Source organism: Sander lucioperca, chromosome 18, assembly GCF_008315115.2.
Source record: "Sander lucioperca isolate FBNREF2018 chromosome 18, SLUC_FBN_1.2, whole genome shotgun sequence".
Classification (NCBI taxonomy): Eukaryota; Metazoa; Chordata; class Actinopteri; order Perciformes; family Percidae; genus Sander; species Sander lucioperca.
This window is the reverse complement of record NC_050190.1, coordinates 24104971-24131210: the sequence shown is the minus strand read 5'-3', so window position 1 is coordinate 24131210 and position 26240 is coordinate 24104971. Positions and strand designations below refer to the sequence as shown.

General features: G+C 39.9%; 2 protein-coding genes across 12 annotated transcripts in view; both read right to left on the bottom strand.

Annotated features, from left to right (window-relative positions):
- The window catches only part of dtnbb (dystrobrevin, beta b), a 42531-nt gene extending 32019 nt beyond the window's left edge, over nucleotides 1–10512 (bottom strand). For 5 of the 7 annotated variants that reach the window (XM_035994720.1, XM_035994723.1, XM_035994724.1 and 2 more), the window contains exons 1-6: nucleotides 10281–10512; nucleotides 7618–7663; nucleotides 6290–6393; nucleotides 5947–6027; nucleotides 5604–5817; nucleotides 651–736 (exon numbers count right to left, since the gene is read on the bottom strand). In XM_035994720.1, the coding sequence (XP_035850613.1) occupies nucleotides 651–736; nucleotides 5604–5817; nucleotides 5947–6027; nucleotides 6290–6368 (460 nt within the window). In that variant the 5' untranslated portion in view covers nucleotides 6369–6393; nucleotides 7618–7663; nucleotides 10281–10512. The other 2 variants (XM_035994722.1, XM_031310054.2) reach the window with 2 other exon arrangements.
- A 935-nt stretch (nucleotides 10513–11447) lies between these two features.
- On the bottom strand, nucleotides 11448–26160 carry asxl2 (ASXL transcriptional regulator 2). Of its 5 annotated transcripts, none has more exons than XM_031309783.2 (13): nucleotides 25965–26160; nucleotides 24425–24507; nucleotides 24215–24217; nucleotides 23215–23323; nucleotides 22673–22814; nucleotides 20992–21110; nucleotides 19761–19881; nucleotides 19310–19369; nucleotides 18356–18516; nucleotides 17924–18020; nucleotides 17677–17782; nucleotides 16259–16970; nucleotides 11448–15838 (listed from the first exon to the last, which is right to left on the bottom strand). In XM_031309783.2, exons 1-13 carry the CDS (start codon nucleotides 26019–26021, stop codon nucleotides 14027–14029), a joined length of 3582 nt encoding a protein of 1193 aa, XP_031165643.1. In that variant the 5' UTR covers nucleotides 26022–26160; the 3' UTR covers nucleotides 11448–14026. The 5 variants fall into 5 exon arrangements, 4 of the variants coding, with proteins under 4 accessions (XP_031165643.1, XP_035850451.1, XP_035850452.1 ...); XM_035994560.1 differs by lacking the exon at nucleotides 11448–15838 and adding an exon at nucleotides 17135–17209 and having other exon boundaries at nucleotides 16831–16970; XM_035994558.1 differs by lacking the exon at nucleotides 24215–24217.
- Between the last annotated feature and the right edge of the window lie 80 nt (nucleotides 26161–26240).

Here is a 26240-nt window from a genome sequence, read left to right as displayed (position 1 = left end):
TGACTTCAGAGTTGACTTTGTTGTGTTTTTTCAAAGAGAATTCATTCTACGTGTCTGTTTCTGGTTTTAACATAGTACTCAGACTTGTGGAAGACAAATTCCCTTTGAAACACTACAGGTTTCCTTTTCATTCGTTCATTCCTTCAATCTACTTTTCTTCAGTAAGTGTCATCAGGGCTTTTAATGCTGTTTCTTCAGGTGAGGTTTTTCTTAAACAGCGGACGTTTTAATTAGAAATAGATCTTCAATTGCTCTTTCACAATAATGTTACCTTGTGTTCTTATGAGATGAAGATATGTAATATTATCATTATATTAGTGGCATCCATTTGAGGCATAATGTATTGGAAAATAGTATTTGTTTTTAGACTTTAGTCTTTTATAAGATATAACTTAAGATTTCAATGTGTACCTGTCACTGGCTGAATGTCAAACAAGTGAAGCCCTAAAGCGAATTCATTCTGCATATGCATGTTCCAACAGTGCCCCTGTGTGTTTAATTTGAGCAACTACATGAAGGTAGCCACGACATCAGATTTCAGAAAATCAAGCTAAGTCAAAAATGCTGCTCATTCACATATATATATATATATATATATATATATATATGTTCTTACGTGGTATATGTAGGGTGCTTAGAAATGTACTTACAGCGTAGTTTGTCCACAATTTTCCCTCCACACATTGTTGACAGCATGGATTTCATTGAGAAAACGGTCAGCTTCCCATGGCTTTCACTGCAAGTAGAAAGAAAGGTGAGACGTTACATTCATAAGCAGTAGAACGCACATTTCTTAAATTCTATACACGCATCAGCTTTTCTTGGGGCAGTATTTTACTACTTGCTTTGTATTCTTTGTATTAAGGCAGAGCTCTTCAACAGTGGGTCCGTGGCCCCTAGGAGGTCCTCAGAGTCACTGCATGGGGGCTGCCAAATTATTGTTTATTACTTTTTTTAAATGTGTTTTTCCCAAAGAAATTAAATACATCTGAAAATATGCATTAACATAAATCCAACATATTGTTAGAAAAAGATAAATCAGCCTATTCATAAAAAACAACAACCTCAATAACAGTGATGATAGGCTTACTGGCCTGTAGGTAAGGTAGCCACCACAGTATAGCCATCCACAGATACAGTTCAGCTTAATGTGCCTTCCACATGTATGTTTGACATGATATATGAATGTGTAAATAATATTTTTTTTAAATACCTTATTAATGTACAGCACCATAAAAAGATATGCGTTTATGCTTTAGGCCACCCTACACACTATTGTTGTTGTAACAGTGAAATGCTGTGTTATTGACTTTAGACCAGGTTTTTGTTGGTCAATGGCGCAATCACTTCCCGCTGCCTCATGATAGCAATACGCCAATAATGCACCTGAACACACCTCCCTGTAAGACCTTTAATTTGCTATTTAAACGACATGGGGGCGCTGGACGTGAAATTGACTGTGTCGGTCTTAAAATAGCAAAGACACTTGCGTTGGGCTTTGCGCTGCGGTATTATAACTCTTCATTTAACCCATGAATTCTGCTGAGAGTATTTGAGAAGAAAACCTAAAGAAAAATTAACCCCATTAAAAACACATTACACAACAGTGCATATGCCGAACTACATTTGAAACATATCAGTGCACTTTTGAAGTTCATCAATTATGTCAAAACTAAATGTCAAAACTCTGAGCTAAGCCTCAAATGACAGATTAACATGGTATAGTCAGGTCATTATGAGGCTGCCTCAAGACCCCTTCAAATCTTTTCAACTTGCCAAGAGAGACCAGCTCTTTCATTTCAGATTCATTTAGCTCTGACTTCCGATCAGAGGTAACAGAGTACATGAAAGCTCTTCTGCCTAATTCAGTTTGGACCTCAGGGACAGATAGCGAAACTGCTTCCTGTGATCACAGACAGTCATTTCCACAAAGTTTTCTAGAGATACGGCAGCATGAATAATAACGGAGCGGGACCAGAGTGGCCTTACAGATAAAAGTAAACCAATTGAATGGGTCGATGACTAGACGCGGCAAGCAGCCAATCAATTTGAGCACACAAGGTCCAATAATGAGAAAGTCACTAATAAACCTCTGTACTCCAGGATGCCTGCTTTGAGCACAGAGCAGACAGAGGGAGGAGGGATATAGAGTAAAACATCACCAGGAATACTTCAAGCTGAATCGGGACTTTTTTTTTACACATCTGCTGTGTGATAGAGAAAGAAGGCAGATGTGCATTTGTTCTAACATTTGTTAGCTTATTGGCATGATTTCTGAGGCCTAAAACCTGTCTGGATGGATAGTTTGTACAATGAAGTCAGGGCCAAAGCTACCATTGAGAACACTAAAGTCATGTGCTGTTTTTCTGGGAATTTAGGGGAGTTTACCTTTTACAGTTATACACCTACACAAGGATTCAGCATTTTTTCACCAGAATTTAAATCCTGGCATCGTGGAGAGGGCTTTCAAACTGCAATTAGGCTATATGATAGGTCCATAATTTACTATGTTCCAGAGTTTCCTGGAAAAACATAACTATGTAATTTGGTATTAACTATGGGAAAATGAGAATGTTCTTTGTTTGTTTTTTATTCAGAGTAGGGCTACGTATTAATCATTCAATTTATAAACTCATTCATAAAAAGTGAATGCCCATCACAACTGAGTCTAAGGGACCGTTCGGTATTTATGGAATGGACCACCGGAGGAAAATAGGGGAGGTTCATGTCTTTTTATATTTTGCTGAGGGGAGGGTCATCCAACATTTTTTAGTCTGGGTGGGGGGGTCACCCAACTTTTTTATTCATGAAAAGAGCAAAATTTCAAAGTGGCTTGTCTGGTGCATATTTATCCATGTAGCTCTCAGTCTCGGCCCCCTAGCAGATGGTTCTGACCACATACGTGGAGTTTGCCTCAAACAGGTAATTGCATTGTTTAAAAAATTAGTAGAATAATTACATCTGGCATGACCAGATATTAAATAAATATCTTAAATAACACAAAACAACTAAATGGTGATAGGTAATACATCAGATTTCATATACTGCTTTAGTAAAAAAAATATTACCTGGCTGACGATGGGAGCAGCAGGACGCAAAAAAAAGAAACTTACTGTTGCACTGGTCTGGACATCTTGCCGTACCAACCTTGCAATAAAGGTTTCCTAAATGCCATGTATATACATGTGATGTCAGCTTACTAATTGATTGCGGGTTTTGTGTAGATTTGGACTTTTATACGTTTATTCCACTTTGTTTAAACAGCGAAGTGGAGAGGCCTCGTTCACCTGTTTGGAGCTGGCTGGTGAATGTGACGCTCATATCGGCCTTGCTGGATACACCGTGACTCTGTTTGTGGATCTACTGATCGCTGTGGATTACTTTTTTTTTTTTGTGTCATTGGATTACGGCAAAATGCGGATCTTTTTTCTCAACGTGTCTTAACGTTTTATGGTGTGACTGCGCTTGGTTTCTGCGTTTGGATAGACATCTCAACAAATTGTAGGTCCAACACTGATTGTTCACTGTTACATTTTAGTTGAATTTAAGCGTCTGTCTATTGAGTTCCAAAACAGCCGTGCCGCGATTGGATTTCATAAGGGCGAATTGTTAAATTGTTACAATATAACTTAAAAACTTTAAAAATAAACATATGTGTTTTGGAATATAATGTTCAGCTTCGGCAGCTTTACCTACGTGCTAAAATATACAATGACGAAGCCTAGTGACAAGTCCATAGCAACCAGTGTTGAATTGGTTATATCCCAGCGTCCTTTGCTGAATGGTCTTAATGTTTTATTGTTTTATTTCATATGAATACTAGTTTACTAGAGGAGTAACTTAGTATTTGAAGTAATGCAGTAATGCATGAAGTGTGCATTTAGTTTCCATGCTTATTGTGTTTCCACAACAATGTTAGTGAGTAAATCTACTGAAATGGCCACCACACCATAACAGAAGAGTGTGATATGTAAGATGAGAATGCAGAGGTTAACTCCTGTACATCATGGCTGTAAAAATCAAATGGTATCTGTAGTTCTTTGTTAAGTGCAAACTTGCACGCGAGGGGAGGGTCATTCCTTTTTTTCAAATCGTTTTGGAGGGTCATAGGAAAATTATTATTGACGAGGGGAGGGTCACGTCTTTTTAGGTTAGAGGCCACAAAACTCCTCCGGTGGCCCCTTAGTTAAATAACGAACAGTGCCTAAGGTGATGTCTTAAGATGTCTTGTTTTGTAGAGCAGAGCAGTAAATCCTTACACTTAAGAAGCAAGAACCATTGATTTTCTTTAACATTTTTGTTTGGAAAATGACAAACACTTTTGCTAATTAGTTGAAATGAATGTCCTTGCACTGCTCAATTTGAATAATAATAGAACAGTTTAATCAATGCATAATGTATACATAATCCCAAAGTGTTAGACTTTCTTTTTAGTGTCATAAAGGGTAACATTTTGCTTTGATAGGTCACTAAAAAATTACTCAATCAGCTGACTGTCAACAGGACATTTTTTCAGTAGCAGCCAGGTAAATATTGGTAATATCTGTAAAAAGTTCAACACGCTACCAGTAATTTACATCAGTTATCTGTAAGTTTATGTCAAGTACATGTGATGATATTCATCATATGATTATGTAAAAACTAAACCTAGACGTTATAACTTTTCTGAATTGCAGCCACCATGGAAAAGAGATTCAGGATAATGACACATTGAAAAATCCACCATACCAAGTGAGGCTTTGGTGGCAAAACAACTTAGTGTACTGACTTTAGCATAGGTGTGTGTTTTACCTGGGGGGTCAAAACCCCCACAAGGGTTTGCAAGATTTGTCTGAGCAAGATGATTGAAAAAAAATATACATATATTCTGCTAAACAAAATTCTTTTCTTTCAGATTTGCTTTTAATTAATTTTTTTTTCCTGTAAAATATTAGAAAATGAGATCTTTTTAGGCCTCTACATATTATTTTAAACTGGTCACAATTGACAGACATATGCAACCAGCGACAAAGGCTCCCAAATAGACATACCTTCATTGGAAAACCCCTGCTCTAAAATGTGAAATGTCTTCCTGTCATTTAGCTTCTGAGACAATTGTTAACATTCAACCCTTGCTTTGATGTGGCTTCTGCATCAACGCCACCAACAGAAAAAGTGATTCCAATGATCACTAAGATTGGGCATCGAGAACCGGTTTTAATTACGATTCCAATGGAATGGTTTGTTTATTGGAATCGTTTTGGTGTAGAATCCGATCATCGGTTCCAAATTTAACACAAGTAACTAACTAAGTTGTTGTTTTGCAGCCATGGAACACAGTAAGCAGCGCCCTAAAGTGTGGCTTATTTTACATTGAAAAAGCCCTGTAAAACTGTATATCACCATTGAATAAAACTTTTTTTTTTCTTTTATCTGTGAAATAAGCATGTGACCCGTTTCTACTCTACCCCTTAAAGAATCGGAATCTAGAATCGTTAAGAACCAGAATCGAAAGGAAGAATCGGAACTGGAATCAGAATTGTTAAAATCTAAATGATGCCCTAACGATCCCCACCTACAGTGTGGAGTGTAGCACTCCCCTGCCCTGAGCGCCTGCCCCATACCTGTCGTAGGTGGCTACCATGAAGTTGAGCAGCAGCCCGATGGACTGCTCCACATTGATCTGGTGGGTGGTGGGCAGCCGCTTGTTGAGCTGGTAGTAGATAGAAGACAGTATAGTCTCCAGCCGCGACACGTTGATCTCAGCGTTGTGGTCCAATGTGTTGAGCCCGTTGTCACGAAAGGCTTCAATCATGTTCCAGACATCCACCAGATGAACTGTGTGGGGGGGAACAGACAGACTGTGATCAGACTGTGACTGTCTGTGTCCGTGTTGGAACAAACATTTCTATTGGTTGCACAGTGTCATAACAGTTAAAATGAGAGGAAAAATCTTCATGCTCTTACGGTTGCATCTCTTCTGCACAAACCGCAGTTTGCAGGCCGTCCTGTAAGTTGACAGTCTGATAACATCGAAGTTTTGAGCTCCTGCAAAACAAAAGCATAAAGACAAAACAAATCGGATCACAGATTAATGCTATGTCTGTCCAGTTATGAAATAAAACAAAATCATTACCAAACACAATCGGGCTTACAGAAGCTACATTTAAACACTATCACTGTCTTTGTGTGGGAGGAATTATACTGTATGTGTGAGGGACCAAATATATATGAGCCAGTCAGAGAATTTCATGAGCCGCTGCTGACTGTAAATAGTGAAAAGAGATTTCTCTCAGTCGACTCCACTCACTCATTTCCATGAAGAGCTGTCTCTTCTCCACCATGGCCTTGCCTCGTTTACTGCCTTCCTCGATCATTCTGTGGCACATCAAACAGCAGAGCGTGCAATGCTTACTGTCGGCAGCATGTTAATAACACAGCTCTTTCATTGTCCAGAATCAGAAACCATGCAAGTGAAGATGATTAGTATATGTAATTTGTAAATGAGTGCAACTGAAGAAAATGTTTCAGACTATGACTTACTATATTTGTGGTAAGACTTAACATAAATGATTACATGAAGCTCATGAATTACCATCTTTTAAATATAGAAGATCTGGTTATTATTCTGTTATGTGGTCAGCTAGAATGCACATGTGAGATCCTGAACGCTGGTATACCAGAAGGACACAATACGTTCTTTCATCTTTATTCTTTACCCTGTACATCAAGGACTGTCTTAGTCATCACTCCAGCTATCCACTTCACTGTACAATACATAGATGATATGGCTTTGGTTGGCTATTTAAGAGATGATGTAACCAGTTACGTTAGGGATGAAAATTTCATTGCTTTGAAAGACTCTGAAAGGCTAGCCCGATTATGACACTGAACTGTCAATTTGTTTTACTTAATTTACTATTTGAATCGCTTAAAAATTATTAGAGATATTGAAACCGAGCTACAGCCAGCAGCCGATTAGCTTAGCTTAGCATAAAGACGGCTAGCCTCGCTCAGTTCAACGGTTACAAAATCTGCCTTTCCAAAAATGTCAAACAATATCTTTGAAGTGTGTTGACAAACTGTATTTAGCGTCAAAAACTGACTGAATCAACTGAATCAAGACTCAGATGCTGTAGGGAGGAACAAAAAGGATACTCATCTCTTTCATACCAAAGACTCTATTGAACAGTTTGAACTTTAACTTTTGCTCTGACGCCTGACTTCAGAGTTGACTTTGTTGTGTTTTTTCAAAGAGAATTCATTCTACGTGTCTGTTTCTGGTTTTAACATAGTACTCAGACTTGTGGAAGACAAATTCCCTTTGAAACACTACAGGTTTCCTTTTCATTCATTCATTCCTTCAATCTACTTTTCTTCAATAAGTGTCATCAGGGCTTTTAATGCTGTTTCTTCAGGTGAGGTTTTTCTTAAACAGCGGACGTTTGAACTAGAAACAGATCTTCAATTGCTCTTTCACAATAATGTTACCTTGTTCTTATGAAATGAAGATATGTAATATTATCATTATTATTATTATCATATCATTAGTGCATGCATTTGAGGCATAATGTATTGGAAAATAGTATTTGTTTTTAGACTTTAGTCTTAGATATAACTTAAGATTTCAATATTTACCTGTCGCTGGTTGAATGTCAAACAAGTGAAGCCCTTAACATCGACCCTGTGAAGAAAAGCCATAATGGAAGAGTTAGTGAGGGTGTCTTTCGACTTGATGTCAACATTACTACTCGGGATAAGCTATTCCTCGCTGACTAAATGTAGTTGACTTTTGAATAAATAATTAACACCTCCCCTCTCTCTCCCTCCTTTAAGGACTTCATTAGCTCTCAATTTGTGCTTTTGTTTCCCCTCCCTATCTTCCTGTAGAGATATTGGTGAGCTGGCTGGGGAGCACTCCAGCGCCCGCGGTCTGTGCAAATGATAATTCTCCATGACATCCCGCTCAGCAATGACTGCATCCTGTGGGCTAATGACACCGACTGAGAGCCGCAAAGGAAGCACTTAATGATGACGGACACGGAGCACATTACAGCTGGCCAATGAGTGAGAAGCGCTGGGTTTGCCCCGGACAGCCTCGGACCAAGCGCCCCAAACATGCCTAGATCACATGCATGTTCACAGGGTGCGTTCGCTGACCTGCAGAGCTACAGCAAAGAAGCCAATGTTCTGCAACCCTCAGGAAGTCTACAGACAGGCATTGGTTGTTTCATTGTTTGTTTTAGAGACAGTCTTCTTCTCACAGTGATCTCTACTCATATGACAGGGCCTGTTTCCAGTCACTAACGTGCTACTCTGGCTTGTGTTGAGTGGTTCTTATGGCTGGTTACAGGCACCAGCAAGGGTCTTTGAAAGGACCCTGGCATCCACTGAAATGCAGTAATAGTCAGTATTATGTTATATATTATCAGGGTTACAACAATTATTTTAGTGATTAAGTAGCTGATGTTCTGCATCAGCTAATGGGGATCCTAATCAAATCAAAAAATCAAAAGTATGAAATGTCAAAAAAAGAGTTAAAAAAAAGCCCATAGTTGCAACAATTGGCCAGACAGACAGAGAGACACTTTATATAATAATTTGCAAAACATTTGCTAGTTGCAGCTATACAAATGTAATTGAATGCTTCTCTGCCTCGTATATAGTAAATTGAATATTTTGGGGTTTTGGAGTGTTGTTCGGACAAAACAAGACGTCGCCTTGGGCTCTAGGAAGTTACAACGGCATTGTTCACTATTTTCTGACATTTTATGGACAAAACAATTCATTGATTAATCGACAAAATAATCTGAAGATTAATCGATAGTGATAGTAGACGTTAGTTGCGGTCATACCCATCAAGGTGACATCTTTAAGTGTTATGTTTTTCTGACAACAATCCAAAAATATTGAATTTATATAATAGACAGTAAGAAAGACTAAAACAGAAAACCCTTACTTTTGAGAAGCTGAAACCGGAAAATGTTTGCTTGAAAAATGACTGAAATGATTAATCGCTTACTAAAATAGTTGCCAATTCATTTAGTTGTTGTGCCACTGATCCATTAATTGACTGATATGGCTGCATCCTAAGACAGCAACAAACCACTTTATGCTAAATTTAAACAGCAATTGACTGCTTGAAACAGTCTTATGGCTCTTTGCAGCTCAGTGGGCAAATCATGACAATAACTCAGTCAGGGTTAAGGGTTCACTTTGGCCATGATGGCACTTGAAAACACTTGGGTCAGCCTAATTCCATATTAAATGGCGTCCTAAATGGGGCAACATGCACTGTATTTTCAGGGATATGTCACAGGAGCGCTGCTGTACTTGGGAAGGGAAGAAAACGTGCGATGCAGTGGGAGACCCAATAGACACATGTGAGCAAAATAACAATGGTTCATTGTAAATATTCCGCCTATGAAGTAACTGCAGAAATTCATGAGTAGGCAACTCAGGCCTTGCATTGGCAGGCAATGTTTGGAAAAATGTGAGCAGTGCATGACAGCAAATTAATGAGTTTAATGCAGTAGTTAATCACACCATGGCAGATAAGGAAACAGAGAAGTTCCTAATAATTTGTGAACAAAATAAATTCACAGACCAGAGCACATTAAAAGGCACAGATCAGACTCAGTGTGATACTGATAAAGGTCTGAATTCATGGGATTTATAGTCAATTGCATTCAATCATTTGCACATAAATAATCATAAAGCCATAATAATTACGATATCAGCCTTTTTTTTGATCCAGACTGTGGTTATCATTATAAGGTGCATTTTACTGTAACCGCACCTTCATCTTTGAGGTAATGACAACATCCTTTTGACGCGAGTCAACATAAGGACCCGGTTACTGCAGTGCCTCTCTTCCGCTGATATCATCCACTTCTCGCTTTCTAAAGCCTCATTTCTCACAGTAAGCAATCCTGCAACACTTAAAATGCACGTCTGAAGCGACGGCGGAACACAAAACGCAGCCATATTGCTGATTTAACTTCCTATTTACCTTATTTCCGCAATGGGAATGGTGTGTCGTGATGCCCATAAAACATTTTGGACAAGAAAGAATGGCAATCCTGCATCTTTTCAGTTCGCACTGGTGTCTCGACAGCCGAATAAGAGGCATTAGCAGGGAGCTGGCCTTTACCGGAGGAGAATCACGCAGGTTGCGTTTAGAGCATCACCATCATCACCATCATCGGCAGCAGCAGCAGCAGCATCAGATGGGGAGGACAAGTGGTCCAGGGAGAATAAGGAGGATATATCTCCTCCGTGATTCACAGCCGCACTCTCACCTTTGATGAATCCACGCGTGTCCGCCGACGTTACAGCTGTCCGAGCAATGAGAAACGGCTCGGTCGATCCATAATCATATTTCAACCTCCTATCCCGTTTCATTCGCACACCGATGTGTACAGGCGCCCCCGCTCCGCTCGGCATCAGCAGCGACCCAGCGGCAGAGGACCGCAGAGCGCGAGCAGCCACTGAGATGCCATGCGCGACCACCTACTATAGCATACTTTACGCATGTGCGCACGCACGCAGTTTAAAGGCGCACTACTACTAGCCTATTGCTACTTTTACTCTGAATTATGATCCTCAGCATAATAGAGTGGAGACAAAACAAAACAAAAACACAGATTAAATGGAATTTAAAGGGCTACTCCAGTGATTTTGTATTACACTTTCCTAAAGTTGGGGGATTCAAAAGAGGAAGATTTATAATAGACAAAATCAAAGCAGCAGAGCTAGCCTGACTTTATGAGTCAAGCTACAAAAACACTGGATCCGACATTTCCAGTAATGCAAATCACTAGCATCTGTGTGGGACTTTCCCCCCCCATTGTGTATTCCCATTTCAATTTTTTTTTTATTGATGTCTCCAATGTTACTGACCATAGAAACACAGGACCCTCCTGGATATTGTAATGACCGCAGGCCTATGTTATAGTTACCAGTTTATTTATTTTATTTCAACATAAAGAATTCATATTTTGTCCATCCGTGTGTCATTTGGCAAGGTGGACAGCACTAAATACAATAATGCCCATGAGCCTCGGCCTCTGTTGCCATGAAGAAGTTGGTCAAAGAGCAGAATCCAGAGTAATGAATTAAGCTTATTTTATTCTCTCAACAGTGTGAGCTTTAGCTTCAGCTCGCCGTTAGCAGTTTTAAGCTCAGTGATTGGATTGTATTGTTTCTTGCCAAAAATGCACCTTGTGAGTTGTTACATTTGTCCCAAAGTTTTTATGTAGGCTTGACTTTTTACACAGTTAGAAGGCGTTTCAAGCCCAATCCAAGATATTTAGTTTCAAACTTTGGAAAGCTCCTCCCAGAGCCACAGAACACATTATACAACAATTTTCATAGAGCGTTTAGTACTCGTGTCCAGTAAAATGAACTTTAAATGGCCGTTACACGCCTCTGTGTGAGACAAGCTCCAGTAAACACACACAAAAAGCTTTTCTTTTCATTATTTATTCATAATAGTCTATAACTTCTGATAAAATACACTTTGTTTACAAGTGCTGATTACTATATTACATTCACCCGGAGTTTAAATGGAGACAAAATGACACAGACATATTAAACAAATTCACCGCGGGTTAAACGTGACATTTCAAAATGGTGGTGATTGCCCATGACACTTTCCGGCCAATTCTATATGAACTGCTCTTCTGTGTGCACACACAACAAGTAACTTCAATGACACTGGGGATGGCTGCCTGATTCACGTTTCAGTCCTTATTAACAAAGATTTCAGCTGCCTTTTGGGTTGATTGTTTTTGCAGTGCAATCCAGTCCCCAACACTACATGAGTAAATACAACATCGTAACATCACATTCAACCAAATAAGACCTAAATATGTATGGGGGATAAATTAAATTTGTGTTAATCAAATACTGTTACACCATTTCTAGGGAAATGACTATGCTAAATATGTGGAAAACTGTCCTGATTCTAACCTCACAATCTTTAAAACCAATGTTCCACAAGACATAGTCCCCCATTTAATAACAAATACATTTAAAATGGACTTTGATTAATCCACTAACCTAAAAATGGTGCTTTAAAAACATATATTTTTGTTTTTATAAGGTAATGACACATGTAGACAGCTAAAAGGGTACAAACATTAGACAACATCTCTATGGAAAAATATAGACCAACAGATCCATTGAGGGAAAAAACTGGGCCATACAGAATATTGATACCTGGGCAATTTGAGTCATAAAAGACATGTATGGTGGTCTGTCCAGTCTAAACAAAATTATAGGAAAAACGGACAGCCAATATATTATTATAGTAAATACCCTGTTGATTTTCAAAAACAATTAGCAAATAGATTTTTTTATATTAAAATATATTAATTAAAATATATTACTTTGATTAACTAGTCAGACATTAAAAACAAGTTGTGATTATTTAGTTGTTTTTTTTAAAAGGTGACTTTGGCATATTACCTTGGAAATAATTGCTATAAAACAGGTCTTCTTTTCACCTCGAGGAGATTTCAAAATAAAGTTGATGCGTCTTAATTTGTAATCAGCATGAACACCTGAAAAACCTGCTGAGGTAACGCTTGACACTGGCCTTTTTGCACATTAATATGTGGTAAAGTAAGCATTTGTACTGTGTTAACATCATTGTAATGCAGCTAAAAGGCTGTTACAACACGGTAACAAAAGTGCTGGTTCATCCTTGTACATCACACACATACATTATTGTACATTATATAAACACGATCCAGTATTATGTTGTCCTTACAATACCTCATACCACATTAAAATGGAGGGTAACTCTCTCAATTCTCGGGAAAAAGGCCATTTTAAAGTGAAATGTTACACCCGCCTGTTAATCACTGTCATATTGTACCTCTTAATCATTTTGTAAAACTCAAGCATGCTATGCTGAATCATTCTATGATAAAGCATTTAGCGTTTTAGCATAACGTACTGTTCTCCATTTTCTTTCCACGGTAAAAATGATTTTGTAATAAACAAGATATGCTCAGGCAATGTATGCTGCACGAATAAAATAAAAATACATTTCTACATCTAGGCATATACTGTAAATGAGGAAATATTTACAGTGAAAAAACAAATGATCTTCATTTTCTCCCCTTGCCTTGAGTGTTTTTTTGTTTGTTTGTTTTTTACTGTTTGCCACTTCTGATCTATCTATAGAGACGTACAGGCATGAGAAAACCCACCTCACGGGAGACAATATCTACAAACTGGCTTTTTTTGGGGAGAAAATGAAGGTTCACACAGTAGGAAGTGACTCTAGACCTTGCCGAAAGAAAGGATTCTTCTTTTTCCCTATGTTTAGATGTAAGTGCTGTACACAACTACTACCATATATCCAGGTGGTTTTTAAGTACATTTCATATACTCTTTCTAAAACTATACATGTTCTTTCTAGTTCTTAAATCTGAGTGTATTCAATAATAAATGTACAGTTTTTATATAAAATAGTTACTGTGAGTTGCACTTCCCTGCCATGCGTGCATAAATGCCAGGAGGTACTCTTCAACCAATGATTATCATTAGCGCCCTTTTTTTTTTAGCCTTTAAACCATAACTGATTAGGCCCAATAATAAAATGTGTCAGTCTTAACACAAAAGTCATTATGTTCTACAAAAATAGCAACATTCATTTTCCCTCCTTTTTTAAAAACTACACATATATATTTTAAAAAATATATCACACTAATCCTAGCCGAGTGCAAACATTGCCAGATTTTATATTTGTCACATATCTGACAGACTACTGATTTGATTGACAACTGATTGACATTTCTACCAAAACAATTGCACGAAACAACTTTTCATAGATGTTGGTGAAACAAAAGACCATCCAGTGTAAATCCTTGTCTTTCCAACAGCAACCACATGCTGGTTGTTTTGTCTGGAGTGTGGCTAATGTGCCCCAGCAGTGATTTTGTATTGATTCTGAATGACCTGCTTCTGCTTTGGGTCTTGCTTCAGTACAAATCAAACCACGATACTGTATCTTCTAATTATTATTCATTTCATATCATCGTACAACTAAACATGACACGCAGAGTTTCGAGGGGCCGATGCAGTCATCGTGGCAAAAGGCTCCACATCCTTTGCACATGATCATCGCCTTCAGTCTGCAGTAGCATTTAGACTGGACGTCCTCCATGTTGGAGCCTTCGATTAACGACTGCTCAGGTGAGGGATCGCCCTGGTTGCTGTGGTCTAACGAGTGACCGGCAGGTATAGTGGTGACGGTCACTGAGAAAGACATGACGCTCCCGTGGACACCGCCAGCCTCTGATGAGGCTGTGGGAGAGCAGATGCCTGCACTGCTGCGGTTCAAAGTGTTAGGTACAGACATGCTGATAGTGCCACCGTAGCACGATGCTGCCATGACTTCCTGATTATCGAGTGTTCTCTGGGTTTGAAAGGCCGACTGCCGCTGGTGACTGGGGTCCACTTGGGTAAGATATGGCTCGGAGTTTCCTTGGTTACTATTGCAGAGTTCGAGGTGCCTTCGTTGTGACTGAGAAAAAGGGCTGGTGTCTTCTTTGGCTGTCACACTGGTGCTGTTGTTATCGGCACCGACTGCACTATCCTCTGATCCAGGCTCCGTCTTTACATTGGAGCAATGCTGAATGCTCGCTGCTTCATCAGACTTGGTTACTGAGTATCCATGCTGCTCTGTTTTTACCCCAGAAGCAGGAAAAAAGCATTTGCTGGCTGGTTCTTCTTCCTTGGCCACCTCCTCTCCTTCTGTGCTTTCCCTTTTTAAATTGGATATAGACGTGTTTGGGATGACAGACTGGTACAGTCTCTTGCTCTCTGGTCCTCGGCCATATGTGGACACATTAAGCAGGTAATGTCCCGTCATGGCAGGCCTTGGCATCCTCTTACGACCCAGAAATCCTACCGAAATCCTGGATTGGTCCTGATGCTCTTCTGCATGCACTAGCTGATATACTTTGTACTGAGGGTGCTGAGGCCCCAGACCACCATAAGGCTGGCTCTGCTGGCCTTTCCTCTGCATCAGAGCCTGCAGGATCTGCTCTTGAGTCTCCTCATCAGGAAGTTCCCTGTGATGTCTCGGGTATTCTGAGAAAACTTCTGTGTGTCCTGCTGTATTGAACTGGTGGGACATCTGCTTATCAGACCTGTGCTCAGCAGAGTGTGGTGTCTTCCCCTTACTACCAGAGGGTACGTTTGACATCTTCACTTCCACCTTGGATAGCGGTTTTGGGAGGATCTGCTCCAATGGAACCTCTTTACCCTGCAGAAGCTGAGTGACCAGCGGGTTATTTGCAGGGATACAGGAGCTGGTCTTGGTTGATGAGATAGCAAGTGATGGGCTTTCCTGTCCCATCAGAGCGTGCACAGATGGCAGAGTGGGTTGCATTTGAATGCTGTCGGGCGCACTGACAGTACCAGCAGAATGACCTTTGTTTTTATCGTCAGTTTTGCATGAGTAAGATGTTTGAAACCGGTTTGGGCTTAACTGGCCAAAAGAGTCCAGTGGGCGAGAAGGAGGAGTACTGGTCTGACCACTGCTGCTGGAGGCTGGTAACCTGGTTGATGCCTGTGGGGATGTTGGGCTGGGGCTGGGCGAGGGCTGTGTCTGCTCACCACTGCCTCCCCCTGGCCCTGGGCCTGGCACCGCTCCCTTCGACGCAGATGATACTGCGGCAGCCGCTGCTCGCTGCGCTCGGGCAAGCTGAGCTTTGGCTTTGATGTCAGCCAAAGTGCGCGCACCAGTACGGCCTGGACTGCTAAGTGGGGCCGGGAGGGGAGTCCTGGGTGAGACTTGGCTAGGTGACAAAGGAATGGGAAGAATCCGTGACACTGGGATCTGCAAAGTGAAAAAGAAGATGTTAGAGAATTATTTCAAGATATGCATATAAAAGTAAATGAAAAACCTCCCTAATACAAATGAAAAAGTTTCTCCAAAACAGCTAAATAAACTACTTCTGTGTCACGTTATTGCCTCCTCTTTGCTACAAAACCCTGGCAAAGAAATGCATGAGGGGTTCGAGAAATTTCGAAGGACATTTTTGTCCTTAGAAATTTTGACAACGTTTTTGACACATTTTTGCCATGACTCTTGGTTGCCATTGGAATCCACTCAAACTGCTGTGAATTTAAGCTAAATACAGCTACCACCCTCTGCAAAGAAGCAGGCTACAAACTTATCAGAGTCACCTTTCAACATTTGTGTACTCTAAGGATAAGAAGATCAGAGAGACTTTGCGTTCAGAGACCTTTTTCCTACCTTGAGTGGTGGAACCCTCTGATTTGTTGTTGAAGTTGGTGTAGCAGGGCTGGATACAGATGACGCTGGAGGAGATACAGAGGAGACTGAGGACACTGAGGAAACGGAGGACATACGGGGCCTTTTCTCTGGTGTCAATTCATCTCCAATCTCACTGAGAGATTTCCTTTTCAGCGGCTCTGAGGGGCCACTGGGCTCAGGGTTGACCTCTTTGCTCTCCTCAGCGGGCTTAACCACAGACACCGGCTGATTCTCTTTTAGCTCTGAACTATCCTTTTGTGGGCCGCTCTTCTTCACAGGCGACTGGGGGAGTTCAGTTTTCTCCTCCTTCACTTCCTCTTTATGCTCCTTTTCAGGCAGTGTACCTACTGGGGCCCGTTCAGTCGGCCTCTCAACCTCTAGTGTTTTCACTGCAGGTGTTGGCCCAGACTGTGCTGTTGCGTTCAACTTACGATCCTCAGCGTACTGTGAGCGCCGTGTCTTCATGGGCTCTGTGATGGAGACTGGCTCTCTGTGTTGGCTCTCCTTTGTTGGCTTCATGTCTTTCACAACGGTCGCAGCATCAGTCTGGCTGCTGTCCTTGGAGCCCTTGGGATCCTCTGGTGCTTGAGCGGCAGGTCCTGTCTGATGAGGGGGGGACTGGGGCCTGGCAGACTCCTGATTCACATCAGCCTTTGTCAGCTCTTTGGATTCCCCAAAGCTGAGCCCAGAACTACAGAGAGAGAGAGAGAGAGAGAGAGAGAGAGAGAGAGAGAGAGAGAGAGAGAGAGAGAGAGAGAAACCAAAGTTACTCCGATTCCCCAAATTTGTGTTAATTTTGACATCTTAATTTACACAAAGTTCTGTATTTTTTATTGAATAAGCCATATTCAGCACCTGATTGATGAGAGGCCTTAGTATGAAGTATGAGAGGCGAGTATGCTTCGGTTGGCACCTTGATCAATCAATGAGCTGCCAAATTAGATACATTTTTAAGCAGCTAACCAAGTCGATTTAATTTGATTTAGCCTTGTCTTGAAGCAATATGATGTTGTTGGATATAAAGCAATTCAATAGTACAATATGTGATGAATACTGTGAACAAACACTGTACTTCTACTAATAATGTTAGTTATATGTTCCGGAAATCTTACTCCTGTAATGTGAGAGGGAGATGAGGGTGGTGATTGGATCATATTTGGAATTTCATTCAACTTTAAATAAGCCTTTCAAACACAACACCATTTAATAACAATGCAAATCTGATATTAGATATTCAATCATAATGACGAGAAGAAAATAATCCTGAGGAAAAGTAAGTCTGTTTGTAGGTCCTATGGGTAGAGGGCTTTTCATTTTGGCGTTTGGAAAATATGAAAATAATATACCTTCCAACTTAGTGAATGAATATAAATAATATATCATAGAGGAGAACTTACTTTTCACCATAATAGTTTTCAAAGAAGGCCTCCTTCCAGTGCTCTACTCTCTTTTCCTTCTCTATTTCTTGGCGCATTCGTAGCTGCAACTCAGGAGTGAATTCCCCTGTAAAGAACAAAGTTGCGTAATAAAAAAGAAAGAAAAGTCAGACTCGTTCTGTAGTGGCACTAAACCTTGGGTGACAGCAATATTTCTTTGAATATGAACTGAATGCAGCTATTATCAGTTGGAAACAGTTGCACTGACCCTCAGACAGTCTCTCCTTCCAAGACTGAGCTGCTGATGTGAAGAACTCATTGTTCAAAGCAGAACTAGTCACCTTCAGAAGACCGTCCATGCAAGCCTGGGGAGAGGAGGCACAATGTTGTGACTAACATCGTCAGTCACCATCAGTACATCCACTTAGGCTTCCCATATGCTATGTACAGTTAACTGTGTAGAATCAGTGAACATGAGTTAACGCTGTACAGAAGTTAGCTGTGTGATATGTATATGTGCAGATTGGTTTTCTATATTTTTAAAATTATAATTATTAGTTATATATATTATTATTATCATTAGTGATTTTCCAATGATAGACAGGAAAGATGGGAAATGACATGCAAAAATATTACACTCTACATTTAGTGCTAGATAATGCAACACAAGCATAAAAAGTATGTATTATTTTAGAGCCACCTGCCGGTCAACTTCAGGCAGAAGTTTGAGCAGTCTCTGTTGGCAGTCTGGGGGCAGGACTGAGAAGGTGTGCTTGTTGATGATCGCCCGCAAGTTAGTGTTAACCAAAATGGAGTCTGGTGTTTCCACATCTATATTACACTTGGTACGTTTCAGCTGCCCTGCGATACAAAACAGGAAACAGATGTAAACCAAGACAGATCCAGCAATGCAGAAACATGCCGATCTTGCAACTGACATCTTGAGTAATTTACTCTCCCATGTAGTCGTGTAATTTGTTTTCCTTCCCAACATTCTTTGTTCTGCTAATGTGGGATCATTTCACTTGTTTCTCAACTACTTATGAAATAATTCAGTTAACTCTATCTAAGTCCAAGCAAGTAGATATACATTTGTCAGATTATTTTAACTACTGTAATGGATAATGTTAGTGTTATTCCTTTTCTACTAGTCAACAAATCCCATAAAAAGACCAAAACCAACAATGCATATGTCCGTCTTTCAGACTTCCCTACCCTGTATATGGCAAAAAGCCCCGAGCACTTTGGTTCACACAAATATATACTTCTATTTTTTAAGAAAAAAAAGTCTAAAACAGCTGGGCAGTTTTAAGTAAATGCTACTCAAGCAGAAATAAATAATGCATTTGTTGGAGACTATTTAAGGCAGCGGATAAAAACATTTGTGGCACACTTGTGAGTATTTATTTACGGCACCAGAACATTGTCTTGTGTTCACTGTAATGAAAGAACATGCCACCCAGTGCATCGGTGTGGTTTGTGATACTTTTTGGACAACAGAAGAATATGCTATACTAGACTTTGGCAACACAGGCAATACTTGATAGTAGGATAGGAATGCTGGTTTTAGTCTTTTCATGGGATCTGCTATCACCAGCCCTTTCCTTTAAGATTTCCAAACCACTCGGATAAATAAAGTAGATGTCTGAATTACCTGCATTAAGGCGGCCTGACCTCTGAGAACCCTTCCTGGGAACAACTGGGTGGCATAAGTCTGTTAGAGGGAAAGGAGTAGAAGGAAAAGTTCTGAGAAATTGCAAACCAGAGATCTAACTGTTTCCACACTGATGTTACCAATTATATGAGTCATGTTTGGATGATAATAATACTATGCCTTCTGTTGTGTAGTTATGCAAACCTGTAATAACAATCAATCAATCAGTTTTATTTTATAAGGTACAATTCCAGTGAAATGTAATCCCATCAGCTCCTTCAAATTGTGCATGATAACAGGACAATACCTAAGAACTGCACCAATATCAGTCATTTATCCTCAAAACTGTGTATAATAATATCGTGCCGTGTACATCAGTAAAATATCCAAAAGATGACTACTACTAATTTCATTTTATTTGGTATTTGATAATTTAATAGCCGCCACCCACCAGTCTTTGTAGTAATGTTGTCAGCCATATCTTTGATGGTTTTCAGAAGCAGTCTAGGACTGGAGGTGGTTGGCATTCCCCCCTGTCTGCGCTGGTTTCTCTGTTGCTGCTGCTTCAAGGCCTAAAATGAGCAGAATAAGGAAGGAGCAAATAGCCAGCAGTATGAGAAACACAGTGTGAATGTGTGTAACCCTCTGTTTCCCTGCAACTACTCCCCAGGGCCACTTGCCTGGTTAAACAGCTAAATAACAGCAGCCGCAATGAAACAAAGGTTGCATAACACAAGCATAAATCAACTCTGTGTTGTAAATTCAGTAAATTCAAAGTCTGATCACCTCCCAAACACAATGTCAACAGATTATAGAAGCAATCCAAGACAGTCCACCGAGTGTCTCTCTTTTGTTTTAGCTGATTGAAGTAAAAAGGAAACCACAGAAGGAAAATACACAATAAGTCTCTCCAGCGCTAATATTTTAGCCAAATCGCCATCTTCTAGTGTTGCTTACGCCCAATAAATGAACACAAATTGGTCTTACAGAGCTGGAAATTCCACACCAGCACAGATGGAGTGAATTACAATCTGTGCAATCAAGTGAAATCTAATTAAACGGAACACAAAAAGCACAAAGCAGCCAATAGGAAAATGTTAAACAGGGTGGATTATGAGGACATTAATACTGTAAAACATCTGCCGCTCATTGTTTTTAAATAACCAGCACAAGATGTTTTACAGACAGGGAATGGAAAGATAGTTGGCGCCTGCTGAAAAGCCAACATGGGTTATCTACATCTTTACTGAAAACGTGTCAGCGGAAAAGTTTAGATAAATGTGGTGAAAACTGCAGAAAAGTACAAGTAAGTATTTTCACATAGTTCAGAGGTGTGAGATTTAGATTCAGATTAGTACTGTTTTGGGGATTTAATAGCACTTGTCTTCTTTAAAAATTCTACACTTTGTTGTGTTAAAAAAAAAAAAAAACTGTTAATCACAAAAAAAAACTACACTTGATATATATAAATGCAAGAACAAATATATGAAAACATTAATATACTTAACCAGAATCTATTTGTGTGTTTCAGCGTGAGGTGGCAGGGTGTATATAGGTGTATATGAGTTTGAGGGTGGTGCAGGAACTCGTGTACCATCTGAGACATGTGAAAATAGTACTTACTCCACTGAGTAGCTGTAATTTACACAATACAATATGAAGAAAAACGAACCCATCAGTACCTGTTTCAAAGCTTTCTTGCTGTGTTTCTGCGACGGAGAGATGAGTTTACCGGTGGGGACAGAAGGCGACGAGCATCGAGGCTGCGGAGAGGACGGCTGTGACTGCAGCATGGAGGGAACTACCAAATACAAAAGCACAAAATACACTTCCTGAGGGTGGTGTACAGACTTTATCACATCATGCTTTTGTTTTGATGAAACTGAAACCAATACCATGCACAAAGAAGCAGATTGCATTACCTTGCTAGTATATCATATCACAAAAAATGGGCTGAACATCTCAATAGGAAGCTTGTTCCCAGTAACCTCTCTGTTCTATATTTCAATTTTTTTTTTTTTAACTACTTTTCCACTTGTTGCTTTTTCGATGCCACTTAATTGGCATTCGACCATGTAGCGCTTTGCATTGATTAGTTCAAAAAAAAAACTATGTGAGTCCTCCCACTCAGATATAAACCTAAGTTATTTGCTTGGCAGTTTCTAACTTGTGCATAATGAGGAAGCGGTCATGGGTCGTACTGAGAAAATACAGTTTCCTGTTTTAACAGTCACTTAAGATATTCAAGTGGCAGAGAGAAATAATGAGAGTCAGTGAGAGCACAGCCTGAAGAAAACGAAAAATAATTGCTACTTGAAGAAAAGTTCATCCTCCAAAGTTGCGCTGCAATCAGATGGGCAATTCACAATGATTTGACACCACAGACACACGAAAGAGCAAACACTGCTCTGATGTGACCGCCGTGTGCAGACTGCAGCTTCTCTGCTGACAATTAACGGAAGACATTATGGACACAGTGTGTTTGTTTAAAAGACAAAACCCACCTTTTGCTATCATCATGTTTGATGCTCAGTGTAATCCAGGAATTATTTTGTGAGGAGACGGTGTAACTTGTGTTTGCCTCTTCTACTGCTACTGCAGCTGGTTTCCTGTGTTTCCGGAATAACTTTTTACTGGGAGGGGGCGTTGACTCTGACTGATAGTCATAACTAGGTAACCAACCAGCAAATATCAGCTAATGAGCACAGCTACAGTCAGTGTTTGGTGTGTTAAGCCCCCAACGTCGTCTTCCAGGCAGCGCTGCCTGGAAGGTACTAGGATTAGGTTAGGGTTAGGGTTAAGGTTAGGTGCCTTGAAGTGATGGTCGCAGCGCTGCCTTGAAGTCGACGTTGGGGTCTTAAAACACCATCGAGCGCTACAGTCAGCGTTATTTTCTATTGAGGCTGCTGTTGATAGAGTATCTTTCTCTTCTATTGAGTCTACCTGAATGATCGTTTAACAGAAGTGACTAGTATGCGACAAGAAAGAAGCCTTAACTATTTAATACTTAAAATAGAGTTTGCCAATAAAACAAATTTGAGCATTGTATTTTCAGGGTATTTAATAAATGTAATTAGTTCTCTTTCAAAATTAGTCTTCCATCAGGAACGTTTAGCTATGACGTAGTGGTGACATTTTTTTAATTTCTTGCAAATTCTTCAATTAAATAATGTAATTTAATTTCTGTTAACATCTGTAATAAATTGTCATGTATTCAAGCTATTATGAATGTTAATGGGTGATTCCTTAATGATTCAAAAAAGCTTTTGGAGATGATGGTCTGTACACTCTACTTGAAGTGACTTAAGAGATGTAGTGAATGTACAAACAGTTAACAATGATTCTGTATGCGGTGCACAGTACCTCTTCGCATCCACCTTCCTCTCCTGCCCTCTCCTGCGATGGCACTGCTGTTGTTTTCTGTGCTTTGGGAGTCAGAGAGATTGTCACTGCTCTCCTCAGAACCCTCCTCAGACAGCTTGTTCGCCTCAACTGAGAAGTCCTTCTACATACAAAAGAGAAAATAGAGTATATTACCTTTATGTTATAGATACAGAAAAAGAAAAGCCAAGCAGTAATTAAAAAACATCTTGTGGGGTACACGCGCGCGCACGCACACGCGCGCGCGCGCGCACACACACACACACACACACACACACACACACACACACACACACACACACACACACATACACACGTCATACTTAAAGAATTCAACCAAAGCATTCATTATTTAAGTATAAGAGAGTATAAACGTATTTATCTTCGGTTACCATATCACGATGCTAACCAAGATTTATATTTCCCTGTCCCTAAAGTACATTGTGAATTATCTTTTACTTAATAGTAGCCCATTTTTGGCCTAATGCAGCACAGTAGTGAAAGCTGCTTTGTGTCTAACTAACCTTTAATGTGTAGACCCCCATTCTGCCTGGAACTTTGTAGAAGATCCCCTCCTCACCACGAGAGTTTGTGTGCAGCATTGCGTTCAGACATGCCAGCGGCGAGGTTCCACTGGATCATGAGAGAAAAAAGCTAATTATACATCTGTTCCCCAATTACTCAGACAGCTAGGAGAAAGATAAAAGAAGGGTCAAGGCTGGTCTGATAGCTGGGGAGAAATTACTATCATGCGTCAAGAGGACATGTATGAGTTCAGGTCAGATTCACAGTGGAGTTGTGGGGAAATTTCCTAAATGTTTTATACAGAATCAGCCGCATAAAACTGGTTCAAGACAATCTAATCATTATAAGGAGGACCTGATATTCTAAGATTGAACTGGTCTGGCATAACTTTGTCTGTTGCATAAAAATCTGCTCTAGTTAAGTCAAACATTTTTAAGGCAAACTTGAGTCATTTAAAAGTGCACAATAACGCCTCAGCAGTCATGCAAAAGATGTATCCAGAGGTACATAGTGACACAAAAATGCAATTTTGTCAACTTGCAGTATAAAACTTAAAGTGCATTAAGCAATATAGTAATACAATGCATTGAGATTGAAAAAAATGCAACATCTGTTTGTTATTCATTCAGAAAATTACACTAGTTAGGCTTACACATATTGCCAGCAAATCATTTATCTCATTAAATGTACACCCCATACAATTATTTGGATAATTTCATTTAACTTTGTTGAACTTTTCAATCTGTATAGAGTAAAAACATCGCCATCAGGATCCATGCTTTACTTTGTTAGAACATCGAGTAATTTACATACTGAAAAATGAAATTGTGTTTTTATGCAACAGGTGGCTACAGATGGCTATGGCAAGTCTAGGTAAAATATGAGTGTGTGAGTCCTGTCTTTATGCAACCGAACATGTTATTGTTAATAACATGCAAAAGGTAAAACCAAACGCAGTGAGTTTGTTAAGATAAGGGGTGGGGGCTAGCTTTTCCTTACCTTCTGGATGAGAACAGTGACAATGAAACAAAAAGAAACGAAACAATTATTAATTGAGTGAAATACTATGTGAACAAGAAAAAGGGAAATACATGATATGATCAATCAATAACAGAGGGAAGAGCTGTGTACTCTCTCGCACATGAAAATGTCTCCTATATCTGAAGGGCATTTGCTATAGAAAAGCTACGATGCCAGGAACATATTTACCTTATTTCCTTAAGCCTTTCTCTTTGGATCACCTGCAAGATCTCTTTATGGCTCATGGGCGTATTAGGGTATTTCTCCAAAACCTACAGCACAATGACAAATTATCACTGTCATAGAAAAATTGTACAGTTGAGTTATTCAAGTGAGAGTGGTTGTCATAAAACATGATGGTGCGATTTCACATAGTAAAGCTTTCCAACAAGTTTCTACAAAGCATTAGTTTCCTTGACTGTGTAAGTGCAGGATATATAATGCTGCTCAAAATAATCCAAAAACACCAAATGCTTAGTTAACTACTAAGTTATAACATATGGCTGAGGCACTCTCATCCAAGGAAACACTGCCATATGTTTTAACAGGGAATGCAGCAAGACCACTTTTAAAAACGTTTAACATTAGCCATCAGCAAAACATGTTAACATCACAGTACAGTAATGGTACAGAAACGTTCACTCCATAATAATAATTAAAAAAATGTTGAGCAAACAATGTTGCTTTTATTTTGCTCCTATCTTGTACGTTTTTGTAACGACTGCTCGTGTATCCCCTCATTGCTTTAATATGCATGCATCTCAGCAAAACCGGACTTTTTTGGGGTGTTTAAAAACTAACGTTATTATAATTAATACGTTATGTGAGCAAACTAGCTAGTTACTGTAAGTGAGTATTTCTTTCTTAGGAATGTACGCCTACCCTGACATTCTTACCCTAACCAATCCCACTTACTCTTGCCTAAAGCTAACCAATCCAACCACAGCAGGCAACGACCACTAGCCAATCAAAGGGAGAGTAGGACGGGTCATGGCTTCCCCATGCCTTTGCCATCCTAGGAAAAGAAAATGTGGCTTACTGTAAATAACTCAGTGAAGCTAACGTATAACTGAACAGTGGCTGTCTACACAAGGAATAACGCTTTAATTATAAAATAGTTGTTGGAAGTTTTGGTATTTTGTAGTCATTAGCATGTTACTCTAGACAGCTAGCTACAATGCTAGCAGCATTCATTAACATAACGTTACTGTATTCGGATATGTCGCCAAACGTTGGCATGCGATATATTAACTTGGTGATCTATTGTGGAGTTAAGGCAACGCAGGGGGAATAAGTTTAACAGGACACTGTTTTTTCCATTGTGTTTTATTTGCAGCTGATATCAAACAAACTTGTTGGATTGAGTTGCGTTAGCAGGAGCTAGCGTGCTAACCTGGCTAGCGCGCAACACTGACGCGATTACTTAACGGTTACTTTATTCGACTTCAAATCGTGACATGTCACCCACACTGTGTAGGCACAACACACGGAGGTGTTTTGGAAAGATGCTTGGGTGCACACAGCTGACTGTCATCTCGCTGCAGTTGTACTCAACGGTGACAGCTTGACGGCTAGTGACAGCGGTCTTCCAAATACCGTCAACACGGGCCTTGCGCGGTGTACGCAACATCTCCACTAGCAGGTCATGAACTCATAAACACAGTTGTACAAGTGGGAGCGTTCAAGGAAAACAACCACAACAAACGACAGATAAAAACACCTAGAATACCGTTTTAGCGGCTTCCGCCCACGTCCTCCCCTTCTTTTTCTTCTGTCTCTCCCGCATTGTTGATGTCTTGTTGCAGAGTAGTGTTGAATTAGTCTGTTCCAGCTGAAATGTTGCTTTAGTTACCGCGTAAGATCCACTCCGTCTGCCATGTTGGACTTACTGTAAAGAGTCATGTGACTCCGAAGGAAACGTCACCTTACTGTATAAAACTGTCATTGCAAAGTTTCCCACATAAAGCTCTTAGCTGCAATTAAGGCCAGTGTCACAGAAAGACAG

What these genes read in the sequence shown, in the direction of transcription:
- asxl2 (XM_031309783.2), bottom strand. Translation starts at nt 26,021, where the DNA reads ATGCGGGAGAGACAGAAGAAAAAGAAGGGGAGGACGTGGGCGGAAGCC. An exon ending in GTCAGGCCGCCTTAATGCAG is followed by an intron (nt 18,517 to 19,309) that starts GTAATTCAGACA and finishes TTTGTATCGCAG; the next exon opens with GGCAGCTGAAACGTACCAAG. An exon ending in GAAAACTATTATGGTGAAAA is followed by an intron (nt 16,971 to 17,676) that starts GTAAGTTCTCCT and finishes CTCTCTCTGTAG; the next exon opens with TTCTGGGCTCAGCTTTGGGG.